The sequence below is a fragment of the Malaclemys terrapin genome, chromosome 3 (genome assembly GCF_027887155.1).
Source record: "Malaclemys terrapin pileata isolate rMalTer1 chromosome 3, rMalTer1.hap1, whole genome shotgun sequence".
Lineage (NCBI taxonomy): Eukaryota > Metazoa > Chordata > Testudines > Emydidae > Malaclemys > Malaclemys terrapin.
The window spans coordinates 179345198-179361858 of NC_071507.1; the positions used below are offsets into that span (position 1 = coordinate 179345198).

At 38.7% G+C, this 16661-nt stretch overlaps 1 protein-coding gene across 5 annotated transcripts in view; it reads right to left on the reverse strand.

Annotated features, from left to right (window-relative positions):
- The window catches only part of ROCK2 (Rho associated coiled-coil containing protein kinase 2), a 156696-nt gene that overhangs the window by 63979 nt on the left and 76056 nt on the right, over positions 1 to 16661 (reverse strand). For all 5 annotated transcript variants that reach the window (XM_054022708.1, XM_054022705.1, XM_054022706.1 and 2 more), the window contains exons 4-5: positions 3206 to 3343; positions 1538 to 1798 (exon numbers count right to left, since the gene is read on the reverse strand). In XM_054022708.1, the coding sequence (XP_053878683.1) occupies positions 1538 to 1798; positions 3206 to 3343 (399 nt within the window). The remainder of the gene's footprint in view (positions 1 to 1537; positions 1799 to 3205; positions 3344 to 16661) is intronic.

The following is a 16661-nucleotide window of genomic DNA, read 5'->3' on the forward strand; positions in this document are numbered from 1 at the left end:
ATTTAAAAGGACACTTATTCAAAAGCACCCTGAAAATATTTAGACTTACAGTAACAACCTGGCAACATATATAACTAATATAAAAATAAATTAACTCTGCCAGTCAGCAGCCTTACATAATCAAAGTAAGTGTATGTAAGCCATGGCGGTCCCAGGATATTAGAGAGAGAAGGTGGGTGAGGTAATATCTTTTAGTGGACCAACTGCTGAAGTTGGTCCATTAAAAGATGTTACCTCCGCCATCTTGTCTCCCAAATAATCAAATTAAGATAAACAACCCATCTACCTGTGGAATAGAATCACTGTGGCATTAACAAAATGAAGTAACTAAATGATACTAGAAATGAAGACTTTTACATTTCTCAATAAGCTTATAAAATACCATATGAGGAAAAAAGACACCTGTATTTCAGAGTACATTTTGCAGTTACTATAAAAGGGTATTACTCTAAAATATATTACCAAAAAAAAAAAAAAATACTGGAGAAAAGAAGTTAAATAAGTTGCAAAGGAAGAAGAACCTATTTTGTATAAGTACTAGATGCAAATTCTAGCACAACATAGCAGAAGAAAGCAGTAAGGTAGTATCCTTCAGGCCAAAATAAACTCCTGTTAAGTCAAAGCTGATAAAACAAAGGAACACCAATATTAAAATATTAGAGAAACATTTTAAAATGAAGGGTAATGAACATAACACAAAGTTCATGACAACTTACGGTACCTTTGTAGAGTAAAACACAACGGGGGGGGGGGGAAATATGTGTAGTTACAGAGTAATTTCACTGTTTACTTTTTACTCTTCACTTAACAAGAACAAAGTGTAAACTGAAAAATACAGAAGATTTTAAAAGTCTGCTTTAAAATGTTATTAGTAGTCCAAATAAGGCTTTTTTATAGTCATATGAGTTTATCTTGAAACTATCACATTAAAGAATGTGGTCCATTAGGCAGTACATTTTAACATGTGGGCAATGAAAAAATAGAATATTTTGAATACTAGCAATAAGTAGTCCCAATCAGTGCATCACACTTCATTAGTCACTTTACTTTAATCTAAATTTTTAAGTTGAAAACCACTAGGGGGTGCTGTCGGAGCAATTATATATGTAATGAATATATGGGACTATGTAAATTGTTGCCTCTTCAGTAACAATTTCATTTATACCAAAGTGTCAGTTTATAAACTGCTCCAAGATTACTAATGTTGAAATTAGGAGTTGTCTCATGAGCTGTTCAAACATTGGCTAAAGAATGAACACACAGAAATTCATAAACATACATGCTCCCAGAAATAACAAAAAGTAGGTCTCTTTCCTTTGTCGCCATCCCAGAATAGTTTATTATGGGCCAATGTTACAAAACACAGAAGGTCCTTCCCTCTACTTAAAATTAGATAACAAGGAATATTCTGCCAATCAAGAAGCACAATTAGCTGAACATTCCTTTATTCCTTATATCCCTGAGTAATTTACAATAAAATAAAACCTGAACATTCTCTATCTTTGTGGTAGATAAAATATTTAATTTGCATACTTACTTCATCCATTTTCATACAGGTGCCAAAATCTGCCAACTTCAGATGCCCATGTTTATCCAAAAGCATATTGTCAGGCTTCACATCTCTGTGTATCAAGCCCATGGAGTGAATTGCATCCAAAGCAAGGACAACTTCAGCTGTGTAAAATTTGGCCCATTTTTCAGGCACATCATAATTGCTCATAAGATTTACAAGATCTCCACCCGGCATGTATTCCATTACCATATACAAGTATCGGTCATCTTGAAAGGCACAAAAGAGCTACAGAAGAAAAGAAGGAAAATTACTTGAGGGATATTTGAAAAGCAACCATCTTTCTATTATGGTTTCATTAAACTGTTCTTAGATAATCAGAGATTTTCAAGACTGTTGTAAGGCAAGTTCAATTTTTTTTAAAGTTTCTAATAAAGACTTTGCTTAATTTAACAGGAATCTAACATCTGCTAAACTTTAAAACTGCCTTATCTCACAATCTTAAAAAAACTACTAATTTCTTATTTATTCCATTTATTGAGTGCATCTCATTCTGTTTCTCAGCATGAAACCCAGTCTAATGAGGCATCATTGAAATGTCAGCTCCCTCAGAGATACAAGTACAATTCAGAGTACTGGAAATAGCTAAACAGAGGCTGGTGTCTCTAAAATTGCTTTGAAATTTCATTTCTGTATTATGTTATAGCTCCTAAATATTTACATTATTATTATTTGGAATACATTACTCCTCTAACATCGCTAAGCAAAAGTAGAAATGATAAATGCAGGTTAATGTGCTGTGAAGTGGAGATGCATGAAGTGATTAACTGTAATATATACCAAGCTATATTTAATTATTAGTACAGTTAATATTTTAGGTTACTGGTATATTGAAAGTAAGTTTATTTCTTTACGAATTATTTTAGAGGGTTTCACTGAATGCACTCTAGGACTTTCACCTCAAGATCCCATCCATTTGAAAACAGCCCAAGTAAGGTCATGCCATTACTATGTAATTGGTCAGTGGCCAGTATTAAAATGAGATGGCTGTATTTACCTTTTACATACAGAGAATCACATCTACACACTTGAAAATGTTTCAAGTTAGAACTATTTAATTCTTAAATTAAAAGTACCAAGAATTTTTTCCTGCATTTAGGTTTTCATTGTTACAGATTATTGAGGTACATGGGTGCATAAATAGATACTTTGTACTTAAATCCACTTTCCTTCTCCCTAATATATTCCGTAATGACACAATGCAATGTTTGTGACCTCATGATTGAGCCACATTACAAACACTAATAAAATTAATCTGGCAGAATAGATTAGTAGAAAAAATTCAGTTCGCTCACATATTTTTTGCAACTGCAATCCGACTCACAATTTTCCCTTTATACAAAAAATATTACAATTTCAAGTAGAGTACACATTTGAGGCTGTTTGAAAATTCCATTTAATTTTATACTGCAGCTGAAGTGATCAAGCTAAAAGTTAGCCTATCAATATGGACAAATATAAACTTAAAAAAAAAAAATCCAGTGATCCCGATTCTCAACTCAGTTACACTGATGTGACTTCTAAATTGAGATCAGAATCTGACCCATTATTTGAATGTATATGCATATTCAAAACTGACCCCAAAATTAAATAGATTTAACTTAAATTTAAAAACAATAGAAAAACACTCCTTACTTGAACCACCCAGGGACTGTTGGCAAAGGCCATGATATCTCTTTCTTCCCAGAAAAAGGCTGAATCCGATCTTTTTATCATTTCAAATTTACTAAGAAGCTTCATTGCATAAACCTTCTGTGACGTTTTATGGCGAACCTGTTGGTTAAAAATGAGGGGGAAATTGTGGTTTTAAACAGACCTTTAAAAAAACAAAGTAAAGCTAATTTCTTACCTGCTAATTGTTTTCTGTGACATAGCAAGTCCCCTGCATCAGGTGGTAACTAATCCAGATTTCTATGTCTGCAATTTCTAGGCAGTCAGGAAATCTGTAACTAGTTGAGAACTTCCAAAGCCAGAGGAAAAAACCTTATACTTACTTCTAGCCATTCTGCCAGAGTCTGTTAATCAAATAGGGTAATTTAGATGGTGTCTATACTGGAGTCACCATACGAAAGAAACTAACAGGCAAGAGTAATTTGTTCTTCACTGATATGCTGACACCTTTATAAACAATGGGTTGGCACAGCAGTGACCTGACCTTACTCAAGACACTACCTTTAATGAGACATGCACCAAGCTTGAGATTCAACTGGGAGGTTGGCACTGGAAGAGATTTCTTTTGAAACTGCTCCTTGAGTACAGAACATCCAAATAGTCTAGAGCTCTTAAGAATGGAGACAAGATGGAAGTTAGCTGAAATGTTCCTCCCTCCCAAAAGACTCACTGGTTTAAGACAGACAACCCCAGGAAGCCGGCATCTAGTCAGATGGATTCCTATGTCAACTGATTGAGACTATTACTGCAACAAAGCACTTGGAGAGAGGTTCCTGAAATTAGTCTTAGAACCGGAACAGTATCTACTCTAGCAAGAATGCCTGCTAGCAGGAAAAGGGCATGAAAATGACGGACAGATGACAGAGATATAACCATCATCTATACTAGTGACAGCCACATCCTGGAATTAGCACTGCTCAGATCAAACTTCACAATGCTTTTTGAAAAGGTATCCATATCTAGAACAGACTAAAAATAAGATGTAATTACTGAAATATATTTTTACTGCAAATTCACACATGTAAATGGTGACACTGAAATCTAGCAATCATTGACAAATCGTTTTCATCCACCCATTTAGAACACACATGCCCCACACTGAAAACAACAAAATAAACCAATATGTGAAAGCCATCAGGGCATGTGGAACAGGGGTAGAGGAAAAACATATTTTTATATATTAAAGCATAATGGTTGCAATCCCTTATACATTTTTATTCTAACAAGTTTAATTGCAGATTTTCATATTCATAAATGTCTCTTTTTTTAATATTATTGAGCTTTTTGTTTCAATAGTACCTGGGGCAGTGACTTTAAAGATTAATTATACATTGTTCAAAAAATATTGCCTTTCATTTTAAAATGTGTTGATTTTTAACTTTATAAGACATCATCTTGTTATTCTTCTACAATAAAAGGTAAATAAGAACACCCAACTGACCTTCTTTATAGATTTCATTATTTTATATACCCTTATGTCACAACTTATCTAAACTGTCCCAATATTTCCATGTCTATAATCATTTTACTTGCCCTTCTCTAGACCTCTTCTAATTCTGTTATATTATTTTTGAAATGGATCAGCAAGAACTGCATTCAAGCATCTCATCTTATCAATAATAGTATGGTAACATTACAGTGTTATTCTCTATCCTATTCCTAAAGCAAGCTAGCATTTGTTTGCCTTTTTTTTTTAAACCAATACTGAGGAAATGCTTTCATCGAACTATTCACAGTTATACCCTAAACATTTTCCTGAGTTATTGCAACTAATTTAGAACCCAATATTTACGAGTAACTCCACTTGTTCCTTCCAGCGTGCTACTTTACATTTGTCTACATTTAATTTCACCTGCCAGTCTTGCCCAATTGTCTAACTTTGTTAGGATCTTTGGAAGTTCCTCATAACATTAGTAGTCTTGAGTAGCCTAAATTGTGTCATTTGAAATTTTACCATCTCAATTTTCGCCCTCTTTTCCAGTTCATTAAAGTATTAAAACAACATGTCTCACTACAAATCCTTTGGGCAATCCACTTTAGTCTCCTTCAATTGACCATTTATTTCTATTTGTGTTCCTAATCAGTTCCTCAATCCATTTAGGCTCAAACTGAATAAATGGTCTAAAACTTGTATTACAGGCTAATTGAGAACTTATATCAAAAAATCTGGAAAAGAACAGGAGTACTTGTGGCACCTTAGAGACTAACAAATTTATTAGAGCATAAGCTTTCATGGGCTACAGCCTACTTCTACGGATGCATATACAAAATCTGGAGTAGTCTGGAAAACTCTACAGTAGGCAGAGTTTGGACATACAACCCTGTGGAGATATTTGACAATCTCTGTGACATAAAAGAGACTAACTGGCACTTTAAGGACTCACTAAAGTCTTTTAGTGTCCTTAAAGGGATGGCTTCAGAAATTATGACACAATATAGTATTAAGATGAAACAAATATTCAAAGGACAGATGTTTGAATTCTCCTAAAGCTTCTTTTGAGGACTAAAACAGATATCTGAATCATACAGAATATAAATTTATTCCATCTTAGATATATGAATGCATCTCCCTTTTTGGTTTTACAAAAGGGATTCAGCTTTCTTTTACATAGTAAATAACCTAAATTTGTAAAATCAGAATCAGAAGGTTAGAAATTTGATTGGTGTATTCCAGGACAGACTATTTAGTAAAATCAACTAGAAAACTATTGATCAGCTAGTGACCAATTAAGTTATGCAACTAAACACTGTTTATTTTAAGGATGTATCGATTTGCATAACAACATATGTCTTATGCTCCTATTGATCTCATAGTAAAGTCTTTAAAATGTGCACAGCCTCTTGCCTTGTCTGTAACCATGGAAACCTCAAACAACCACCTCATTCTGAGGAGCTGCAGGCATTACAGTTCCTTGAGACAATAAGCACTAGTTGTACGAGCAGAAAAATAATCATGGCACAAGACACTCTGGAAAGCAGCCAAAACATGTCTAGAAACATCATTAGGTATGTGTATACTACGTTCTTGAATACTTGAGCTTTGCGCTGCCTAGACAGGTATGCACATTTTAGGGATCAGCCTCTTACACAGCCTGTTACTAGGCAACAACTTTCCAGATGGTTAGCTTATAGGAACTGTAGATTTAAAAAAATTAGCCATATGTGGCAATACCTCTAAAGTATATACAATTTAAGGCATTAAGGAAATGTCCTCACATAAGATTACTTGGAGAACTAATTATTTTCCCATTCCAAATATCAACATTGTGCATAGAACTGTTGAATGCACTGAAAGCTATATTACATAAACCAGAGCTTCCATAAATCCTTTTGCTCAATTGCAGAAGAAATACTGGCACAGAGGCCCTCAGAGAAAAACCTACTCATCAGAGGAATTGGGATAAAGCTGCCTAGGGTCAGCCTTAAGTCATGCCACCAGTTTATGATCCCTAAGCGATCACTCACTACTGGGGAATCAGAGTAGCAGTTCTGGGGTTGTTGTGGCATGCACAGCTGACTTTATGCCAAAGGAAAGTTTACTGCCACTAGAGAAATTCTCTACTGGCCAGTTACAGGCAGAAACCAAATCCTACGTAGCACATGTGGAGTGCAAAGCAATGGGAATGGAGACAAGAATCTGTCTCACTGACTGAGCTGGGGGTGTCAAATTATCAGGTGGCTAAAAACATTTCCTGAGAAAACTGAAGAATATATTCACTATCTCGGTCAGCACTGAGAAACAGAAGTAGCTCAAGACAATGAATAACTGTGGCAATGACACATCCATAGATTTGCTGTGTCCTGAGCAGGCCATGTGTGTGAAAGGACCTAGGAGAGATCTTTCTTGTAGTATCAATATGGCCATCAGTGAAGCAACTAATTTAGAGGCATCTAAGATGAAGAATTATCAAGCCATTTACTCAAAGCAGTGTGTATGTGTGAGCGTGTATGTATATATGTATGTTCACTGAGGTGTTAACATTTGTCTAGGCACCTGTGAAATTGTCCTGATGCTGTAAACGGCATCCAACTGCACTGAAATGAGATGCCAAAGTTGAAAGGAAACTTATATCAAAATATAGGGGGAAAATCTGTCAAATTTCCTTCATGTTGCCACCATGCACTAAAGCTAGTTTGATTCATGTATGCTTTCTTAAAGCATCACAGTTACTCTATAGCCTGGTCCCTGCTTCGTTAATGAAATGTAAAACAAATTAATGATGTCTTAAAAGACAAGCCTCTCTAAGACACATTCTGCCACCACATAAGAGGTGCACTGAAGACCCTCCCAATCACTATATCAAAAGGTAATCTGCATATTGAGGAAATGATGCGGCTGTTGTAAATAGTCAGCTTTCTCCATGCATCAAATCTAGTACTGATAATGGTGCCAAGGCTTGTCATGGAGAGAGAAATTTAAAAGCAGAAAGGTTTTGAAAGTAACCTAAAATCAGGATGACCAGACAGCAAATGTGAAAAATCGGAACAGGGGTGAGGGGTAATAGGAGCCTATATAAGAAAAAGACCCAAAAATTGGGACTGTCCGTATAAAATCGGGACATCTGGTCACCCTACTTAAAATATCACAAGATATGCTGCTGATGCAATAAAGAGGTAAACTTAGTTAAAGCTGCTACAGAGATGGAGCCTGAGTTAGTCTCCTAAAGGAGGAGGCAAAAGACAAGACACATCTGCTCCTTTTATCTAGGCTAGCATTGAAGCATGCACCCTGCCTGCAGGCAGAGCAGATGCCATAGACAATGCGCTACATGTTTAATGACAACAATTAAGTAGTAGCCCATTTACACACATCTTGACCAGTGTGGTCTTCAGGAACTCCATAAGACTGCATAGATTTAACAGTGAAATTATGCGATCTGGATCTGGATCTGCTATCCAGAGACACTGACTACCCGAAGGTATGCTAAATGGACCCAACATACTCTGCAACTAGGGGTAGGCCTTTCCCTATTGTGTAAGCAGGGAGCTCTTATGGTAAAGGATTACGCCAGTCAGCAATATCACTGGACCGTAATCCAGTACTCTGTGATAAGGCACAAGAGAAGAAACACAGGAAACCACCTATATTTGAATTTCAATCAATAAGATTTTCCCCCAAGAGAAAACAATATGCAAAACCACATACTGAATACACACTACCCTCCCTTTGCATAAACTATTGGCCATAATCTAAACATACAATATAGTCACTGCTCCTCACTCAATGCGTAATAAAAGGAATTGGCAGTTGAAGATAGGATGCATCCTATTCACCCTCCCATCATGTGACTTCTACATTCTTAGCTTGCTCATCAGCTATATTGGTCTCTCTACACCCAAAGCTAGGATCCAAGAGTGGAGTTTTATTACTTTTGGAGTATCAGAAAATTGTTTTTCCAACAAGGTCAGAGACTGAGCCCAGAACCAATTGGTCTCCCTCTGCAGGACTGATATCTGAGTACAGAAGGGTATTTGTTAATCTATGCACAAGACTAAATGCCACAAAATGTGTTGTCCCCAGCTGAGTAGGCAGAACATGGAAATTGGGGAAACTAATCTGCATTAGCTCTCCTTTTTTGGGGAGCTTTCATATAGGAGCTGCACATTTTGGGGGAGATGGCTTCCACTGCAGGATGACCCTTCTGCTAGACATGTTAATGTGCCATCTTTTTGGCTTGCTTTAGTACAGAAATATTTATGATGCAGAATGGTATGCACTGTTCGGAGAAAACGTAAATGTTTTGGTTTTGTTGATTTGATTCAGATCTTCAATCTTATTTTACTCATGGTGGAGAAATTAAAAACACTCTCATTGTTCATCTTGGAAAAGAGATGGCAGAGGGGGAATGAGATAGAGGTCTACAAAATCATGAATGATGTGGAGACTGTGAATAAAGAAGTGTTGTTTACCCTTTCACATAATACAAAAATCAGAAGTCACCCAATGAAATTAATAGGCAACAAGTTTAAAACAAACAAACACACAAACAAACGTAATTCTTCCCACAGCTCACAGTAAACTTGTGAAACTCATTGCCAGGGGATGTTGTGAAGGCCAAAAGTATAAGTGAGTTCAAAAAAGAATTAGGTAAATTCATGGAGGACAGATCCATCAATGGCTATTAGCAAAGATGCTCAGGGATGCAACCCCATGTTCTGGGTGTCCCTAAACCTCTGACTTTAAAAGCTGGCCTGGTTGACGGAACGGATCGCTGGATAAAGTGCCCAGCTCTGTTCACTCCCTCTGAAGCATCTGGCATAGGGCACTGTCACAAGACAAGATACTAGACTAGATGAACCACTGGTCTGACCCAATGTGGCCATTCTTATGTTATTATGGTGCCCTCTGTTTTTAGAGCCTGCCAAAGCAAATTCCTATCTTGGTTGTAAACTGAATTATAAATTTTAATTATTGTAAATCATCATCCATGACAGTTTGAAAAGACTTATGATAATATTCTGAATGCAGCAGAAAGTGATGGGGCTTAGAGCTCAACAATTTCAACTTGTAGTGAACCTTCTGAAGTCAAAATGTCTATGTATGCCCTCATCATGACTAATGTTAGCACAGAGCCATGAATAGTATTTTTCAGTTCATTGCTATTCTAGATTCAGCAATAGGAGCACACAACATTATGGTTTTTATAGATTATACAAGGCTAATAACTACAAAATTGAGTGATTTTTAAAAAATTCAATATACAGAATTCATAGACTTTTTTGCAGCTTATAAACACCCTTATAGTAGAGCAAATCCAAAGTCTACATTTTATCATTTAAAAATAATGACTTGGGATGTAAGGTAAGTGGGGAACATGGAGACCGGGGAGATGGGTCGGAAACGAGAGGGAGTGTGGGCTATATTGGCAGAGAGAAAGGAGAGTCAGGACAAAACTGGGAGGCAAGATCAAACCAGTATCTTAGATGCCTATATACAAATGCGAGAAGTATGGGCAATAAGCAGGAAGAACTGGAAGTGCTAATAAATAAATACAACTATGACATTGTTGGCATCACTGAAACTTGGTGGGATAATACACATGATTGGAATGTTGGTGTGGATGGGTACAGCTTGCTCAGAAAGGATAGACAGGGGAAAAAGGGAGGAGGTGTTGCCTTATATATTAAAAATGTACACAATTGGACTGAGATAGAGATGGACATAGGAGACGGAAGTGTTGAGAGTCTCTGGGTTAGGCTAAAAGGGGCAAAAAACAAGGGAGATGTCATGCTAGGAGTCTACTACAGGCCACCTAACCAGGTGGAAGAGGTGGATGAGGCTTTTTTCAAGCAACTAACAAAATCATCCAAAGCCCAAGATTTGGTGGTGATGGGGGACTTCAACTATCCGGATATATGTTGGGAAAATAACACAGCGGGGCACAGACTATCCAACAAATTCTTGGACTGCTTTGGAGACAACTTTTTATTTCAGAAGGTTGAAAAAGCTACTAGGGGGGAAGCTGTTCTAGACTTGATTTTAACAAATAGGGAGGAACTCGTTGAGAATGTGAAAGTAGAAGGCAGCCTGGGTGAAAGTGATCATGAAATCATAGAGTTTGCAGTTCTAAGGAAGGGTAGAAGGGAGAACAGCAAAATAGAGACAATGGATTTCAGGAAGGCAGATTTTGGGAAGCTCAGAGAGCTGATAGGTAAGGTCCCATGGGAATCAAGACTGAGGGGAAAAACAACTGAGGAGAGTTGGCAGTTTTTCAAAGGGACACTACTAAGGGCCCAAAAGCAAGCTATTCCGCTGGTTAGGAAAGATAGAAAATGTGGCAAAAGACCACCTTGGCTTAACCACGAGATCTTGCACGATCTAAAAAATAAAAAGGAGTCATATAAAAAATGGAAACTAGGACAGATTACAAAGGATGAATATAGGCAAACAACACAGGAATGCAGGGGCAAGATTAGAAAGGCAAAGGCACAAAATGAGCTCAAACTAGCTACGGGAATAAAAGGAAACAAAGAAGACTTTTTATCAATACATTAGAAGCAAGAGGAAGACCAAAGACAGGGTAGGCCCACTGCTTAGTGAAGAGGGAGAAACAGTAACAGGAAACTTGGAAATGGCAGAGATGCTTAATGACTTCTTTGTTTCGGTCTTCACCGAGAAGTCTGAAGGAATGCCTAACATAGTGAATACGAATGGGAAGGGGGTAGGTTTAGTGGATAAAATAAAAAAAGAACAAGTTAAAAATCACTTAGAAAAGTTAGATGCCTGCAAGTCACCAGGGCCTGATGAAATGCATCCTAGAATACTCAAGGAGCTAATAGAGGAGGTATCTGAGCCTCTAGCTATTATCTTTGGAAAGTCATGGGAGACGGGAGAGATTCCAGAAGACTGGAAAAGGGCAAATATAGTGCCCATCTATAAAAAGGGAAATAAAAACAACCCAGGAAACTACAGACCAGTTAGTTTAACTTCTGTGCCAGGGAAGATAATGGAGCAAGTAATTAAGGAAATCATCTGCAAACACTTGGAAGGTGGTAAGGTGATAGGGAACAGCCAGCATGGATTTGTAAAGAACAAATCATGTCAAACCAATCTGATAGCTTTCTTTGATAGGATAACGAGCCTTGTGGATAAGGGTGAAGCGGTGGATGTGGTATACCTAGACTTTAGTAAGGCATTTGATACGGTCTCACATGATATTCTTATCGATAAACTAGGCAAATACAATTTAGATGGGGCTACTATAAGGTGGGTGCATAACTGGCTGGATAACCGTACTCAGAGAGTTGTTATTAATGGTTCCCAATCCTGCTGGAAAGGCGTAACGAGTGGGGTACCGCAGGGGTCTGTTTTGGGACCGGCTCTGTTCAATATCTTCATCAACGACTTAGATATTGCCATAGAAAGTACGCTTATTAAGTTTGCGGATGATACCAAACTGGGAGGGATTGCAACTACTTTGGAGGACCGGGTCATAATTCAAAATGATCTGGACAAATTGGAGAAATGGTCTGAGTTAAACAGGATGAAGTTTAACAAAGACAAATGCAAAGTGCTCCACTTAGGAAGGAAAAATCAATTTCACACATACAGAATGGGAAAAGACTGTTTAGGAAGGAGTACGGCAGAAAGGGATCTAGGGGTTATAGTGGACCACAAGCTAAATATGAGTCAACAGTGTGATGCTGTTGCAAAAAAAGCAAACACGATTCTGGGATGTATTAACAGGTGTGTTGTGAGCAAGACACGAGAAGTCATTCTTCCGCTCTACTCTGCTCTGGTTAGGCCTCAGCTGGAGTATTGTGTCTAGTTCTGGGCGCCGCATTTTAAAAAAGATGTGGAGAAATTGGAAAGGGTCCAAAGAAGAGCAACAAGAATGATTAAAGGTCTTGAGAACATGACCTATGAAGGAAGGCTGAAAGAATTGGGTTTGTTTAGTTTGGAAAAGAGAAGACTGAGAGGGGACATGATAGCAGTTTTCAGGTATCTAAAAGGGTGTCATAAGGAGGAGGGAGAGAACTTGTTCACCTTAGCCTCTAAGGATAGAACCAGAAACAATGGGTTTAAACTGCAGCAAGGAAGGTCTAGGTTGGATATTAGGAAAAAGTTCCTAACTGTCAGGGTGGTTAAACACTGGAACAAATTGCCTAGGGAGGTTGTGGAATCTCCGTCTCTGGAGATATTTAAGAGTAGGTTAGATAAATGTCTATCAGGGATGGTCTAGACAGTATTTGGTCCTGCCATGTGGGCAGGGGACTGGACTCGATGATCTCTCGAGGTCCCTTCCAGTCCTATAATCTATGAATCTATGAATCTATTTTAAGTTGGAATGAAATGTATAAAAAGATCTATGTAAATCTGAGTGTGTCAAAATTCCCTCCCTCCACCCCCAACAATTATTTTAGGCCTTCTTCTGGGGCGTTTGCTGAAACCAATGGCAGCTCAAAAACACATGCATTTTTATCTGAACATATTATGAATGTTAACACACATTACAACATTCTTTTCCTTCTTCCTCCTGTCTGATGGAGGAAGGACTGTACACACTAGCCCATTTGCACTCTGGTTTTCTCTGTTAGTCCATGAACCAAGTACATACCTATAGCATCTCTCCTAAGCACTTCCCGTTTCTATGGTCAAGCAAAACAAAAAAAATCTCTATTGGAAGTATTGCAAAATAACACTTGATATGGGAATCGGTAGTGGAAGGCAGACTGAATGGAGGCATACCGGGAGAGTTTCCTCCTTATAAAATTATTTGCAGCAGGTCCTCTTCTGTCAAGTGGGCCTTAAGATGTAGTTTCTCTTCTTCTACCACTGAGAGCAGACAGATTATTCAATACCAGGGTGCATCTTTAAAGACCTGATGATAGACAGTCATTCCTGCAATGCTTATATTTTGTGGGCTCTTCGTTAACTCTGCTGAAGCCAAGCAGAGCTCACCTAGAGGTAGAGTGTGTAAGAGCTGCACTCTCACATTGTCACATAGGGATGACCTTGCCAAGAAATCACTGCTTTTTCACACTGGCTCACATGAATCACATCCAAACTTGCAAGTTACCCATGAGTAAGGCTGCAATTTAGTCACGGAGATTGTGGAAGTCACGGAATTCGTGACTTCCAGCAGCCTCCATTACTTCAGCTTCAGTGGTCAGGAGCTGCAGGATCCCCTCGCCACCCACTGGAGCAGGAAGCTGTGGGGTACCCCTGCTGCACAGGCAGTGAGGGTACACCTCAGCTCCTGGCAGCCAGGAACCCCCATCTCCCTGCCGTTGGGGGCGTCGCGGCAGAGGAACCCCAAGTTCCCAGCAGATGGCAGCAGGGGAACCCTCGAGCACCCGGCCACCAGAGGTGGCAGACAGTTCTGGGCTGCTGCAGAGGAACCCAAGCTCCTGGCCCCGGTGGGTGAGCTCCCAGCCCCTGCGGGCAGTGGGGGATGCCCGGAGCTGCAGGCGACGGGGTACCCCGCAGCCCCCAGCTGCTACAGGCAGCTCCTAGTCCCTGCAGTTGCCCTGCTTGAAGTAGTGTGGGGATCCGCAGATCCCCATTTTGTCATGGATATTTTTAGTAAAAGTTAGAGACAGGTCACTGGCTCCGTGAATTTTTCTGTTTTGCCCGTGACCTGTCCATGACTTTTACTAAAAATATCCGTGACAAAATCTTAGCCTTACCCATGAGTCATGCAAATGTTGTTACAGTTGCTATTTTCTCTCTCCCATTTATCTTCCAAACTATTATTTCACTTTGGAAAGCATTTTAGGCATATTTTGCATGTAAGACACTATCCAAAAAACTTTATTCTATTTAAACTGCGACACAATTTTTTTTAGTTACAGTAATTTTAATGAGGAATCCAGTATCTAATTAAGACAGCAATACATGTATTACTAAGTATAGAGATAGGGGATGAAAACTTTTTCTATTTATTTTAAACCAAGCCAAATGTGTATTTACTGGTCAAGACATATCAAATCTACAATATTTCTCTTTGAAAATTAACCCAGCTTTCTGCAGGGGAAACCAGAAATACAAATAACAAAAGTTGTCACGAACCTTATGTGTGTGCCTTGTTTTTTCTTCAACATTCTATTTGTTAAAATACTCTGGATAATTTTCTTGGCTCTGTTTTTATTATTTCACCAGCCTTGGGAACTGCTAGCAGTTTTATAAATGGACTGTAAGTGTCTAATTTCATTGTAGCTTCTCTAAGTATTTCTACATCCTTTCTTGAAGTGTTATTTTGTAACTACTTACAGCAATGCTTCTTGGCAAAGAGCAAACATTCTTTTTTCCCCCTCTTCTTCATAGAAAAAAACAACTATCACAAAGCTCTGAAATTTATAGGCACTTTCCAACACAGATCCCAGCTGGTCCTACATCTATTATATTTACAACAAATTTTTAAAATAAGAAGTCTGTGAAAACATATGTATAAAATTTAAAGTAGGTATTTTATATATATTACACACACACACACACACACACACACACACACACACACACACACACACACAACTTTTAATTTTAAAATTGTTGATTTATCCTACAACAGCACGTGGCAGCCTTGGCCACATCAAAATCAATTGTAAAGGAAACTATCGACGACCCAAATCAGCAGATGAAGTGTTCTGTAATCTCATCTTTATGTAAATTCCTAAATAGGTATTTACATTGGGTAATATACCTTGAAAACAAACTATGTGGATTTTTAAATTGGAAACAAAAATTAATATCAGAGGGGTAGCCATGTTAGTCTGAATCTGTAAAAAGCAACAGAGGGTCCTGTGGCACCTTAGAGACTAACAGAAGTACTGGGAGCATAAGCTTTCGTGGGTAAGAACCTCACTTCTTCAGATGCAAGTAATGGAAATCTCCAGAGGCAGGTATATCTCAGTGTGGAGATAACGAGGTTATTTCAATCAGGGAGGGTGAGGTGTTCTGCTAGCAGTTGAGGTGTGAACACCAAGGGAGGAGAAACTGTTTCTGTAGTTGGATAGCCATTCACAGTCTTTGTTTAATCCTGATCTGATGGTGTCAAATTTGCAAATGAACTGGAGCTCAGCAGTTTCTGTCTTGTAGCAGGAGGCTTCTGGGTACACGTCTGGCTCTGTTGATTTGTTTCTTTATTTCCTTGTGTGGGTATCGTAGTTTTGAGAATGCTTGGTGCACCAGGCCCAGAAGAGAAACCAACAGAACTCCACTGGCCATCACCTACAGTCCTCACCTACAGTCCAACGCATCATCAGTGATCTACAACCCATCCTGGACAATGATCCCTCACTTTCACAGACCTTGGGAGGCAGGCCAGTCCTCGCCCACAGACAACCTGCCAACCTTAAGCATATTCTCACCAGCAACCATGCACCGCACCATAACAACTCTAACTCAGGAACCAACCCATGCAACAAACCTCGATGCCAACTCTGCCCACATATCTACACCAGCAACACCATCACAGGACCTAACCAGATCAGCTGCAACATCACCGGCTCATTCACCTGCATGTCCAGCAATGTTATATATACCATTATGTGCCAGCAATGCCCCTCTGCTATGTACATTGGCCAAACTGGACAGTCACTACGCAAGAGGATAAATGGACACAAGTCAGATATCAGGAATGGCAATATACAAAAACCTGTAGGAGAACATTTCAACCTCCCTGGCCACACAATAGCAGATGTAAAGGTAGCCATCTTACAGCAAAAAAACTTCAGGACCAGACTCCAAAGAGAAACTGCTGAGCTCCAGTTCATTTGCAAATTTGACACCATCAGATCAGGATTAAACAAAGACTGTGAATGGCTATCCAACTACAGAAGCAGTTTCTCCTCTCTTGGTGTTCACACCTCAACTGCTAGCAGAGCACTTCACCCTCCCTGATTGAACTAACCTCGTTATCTCCACACTGATATATACCTGCCTCTGGAGATTTCCATTACTTGCATCTGAAGAAGTGAG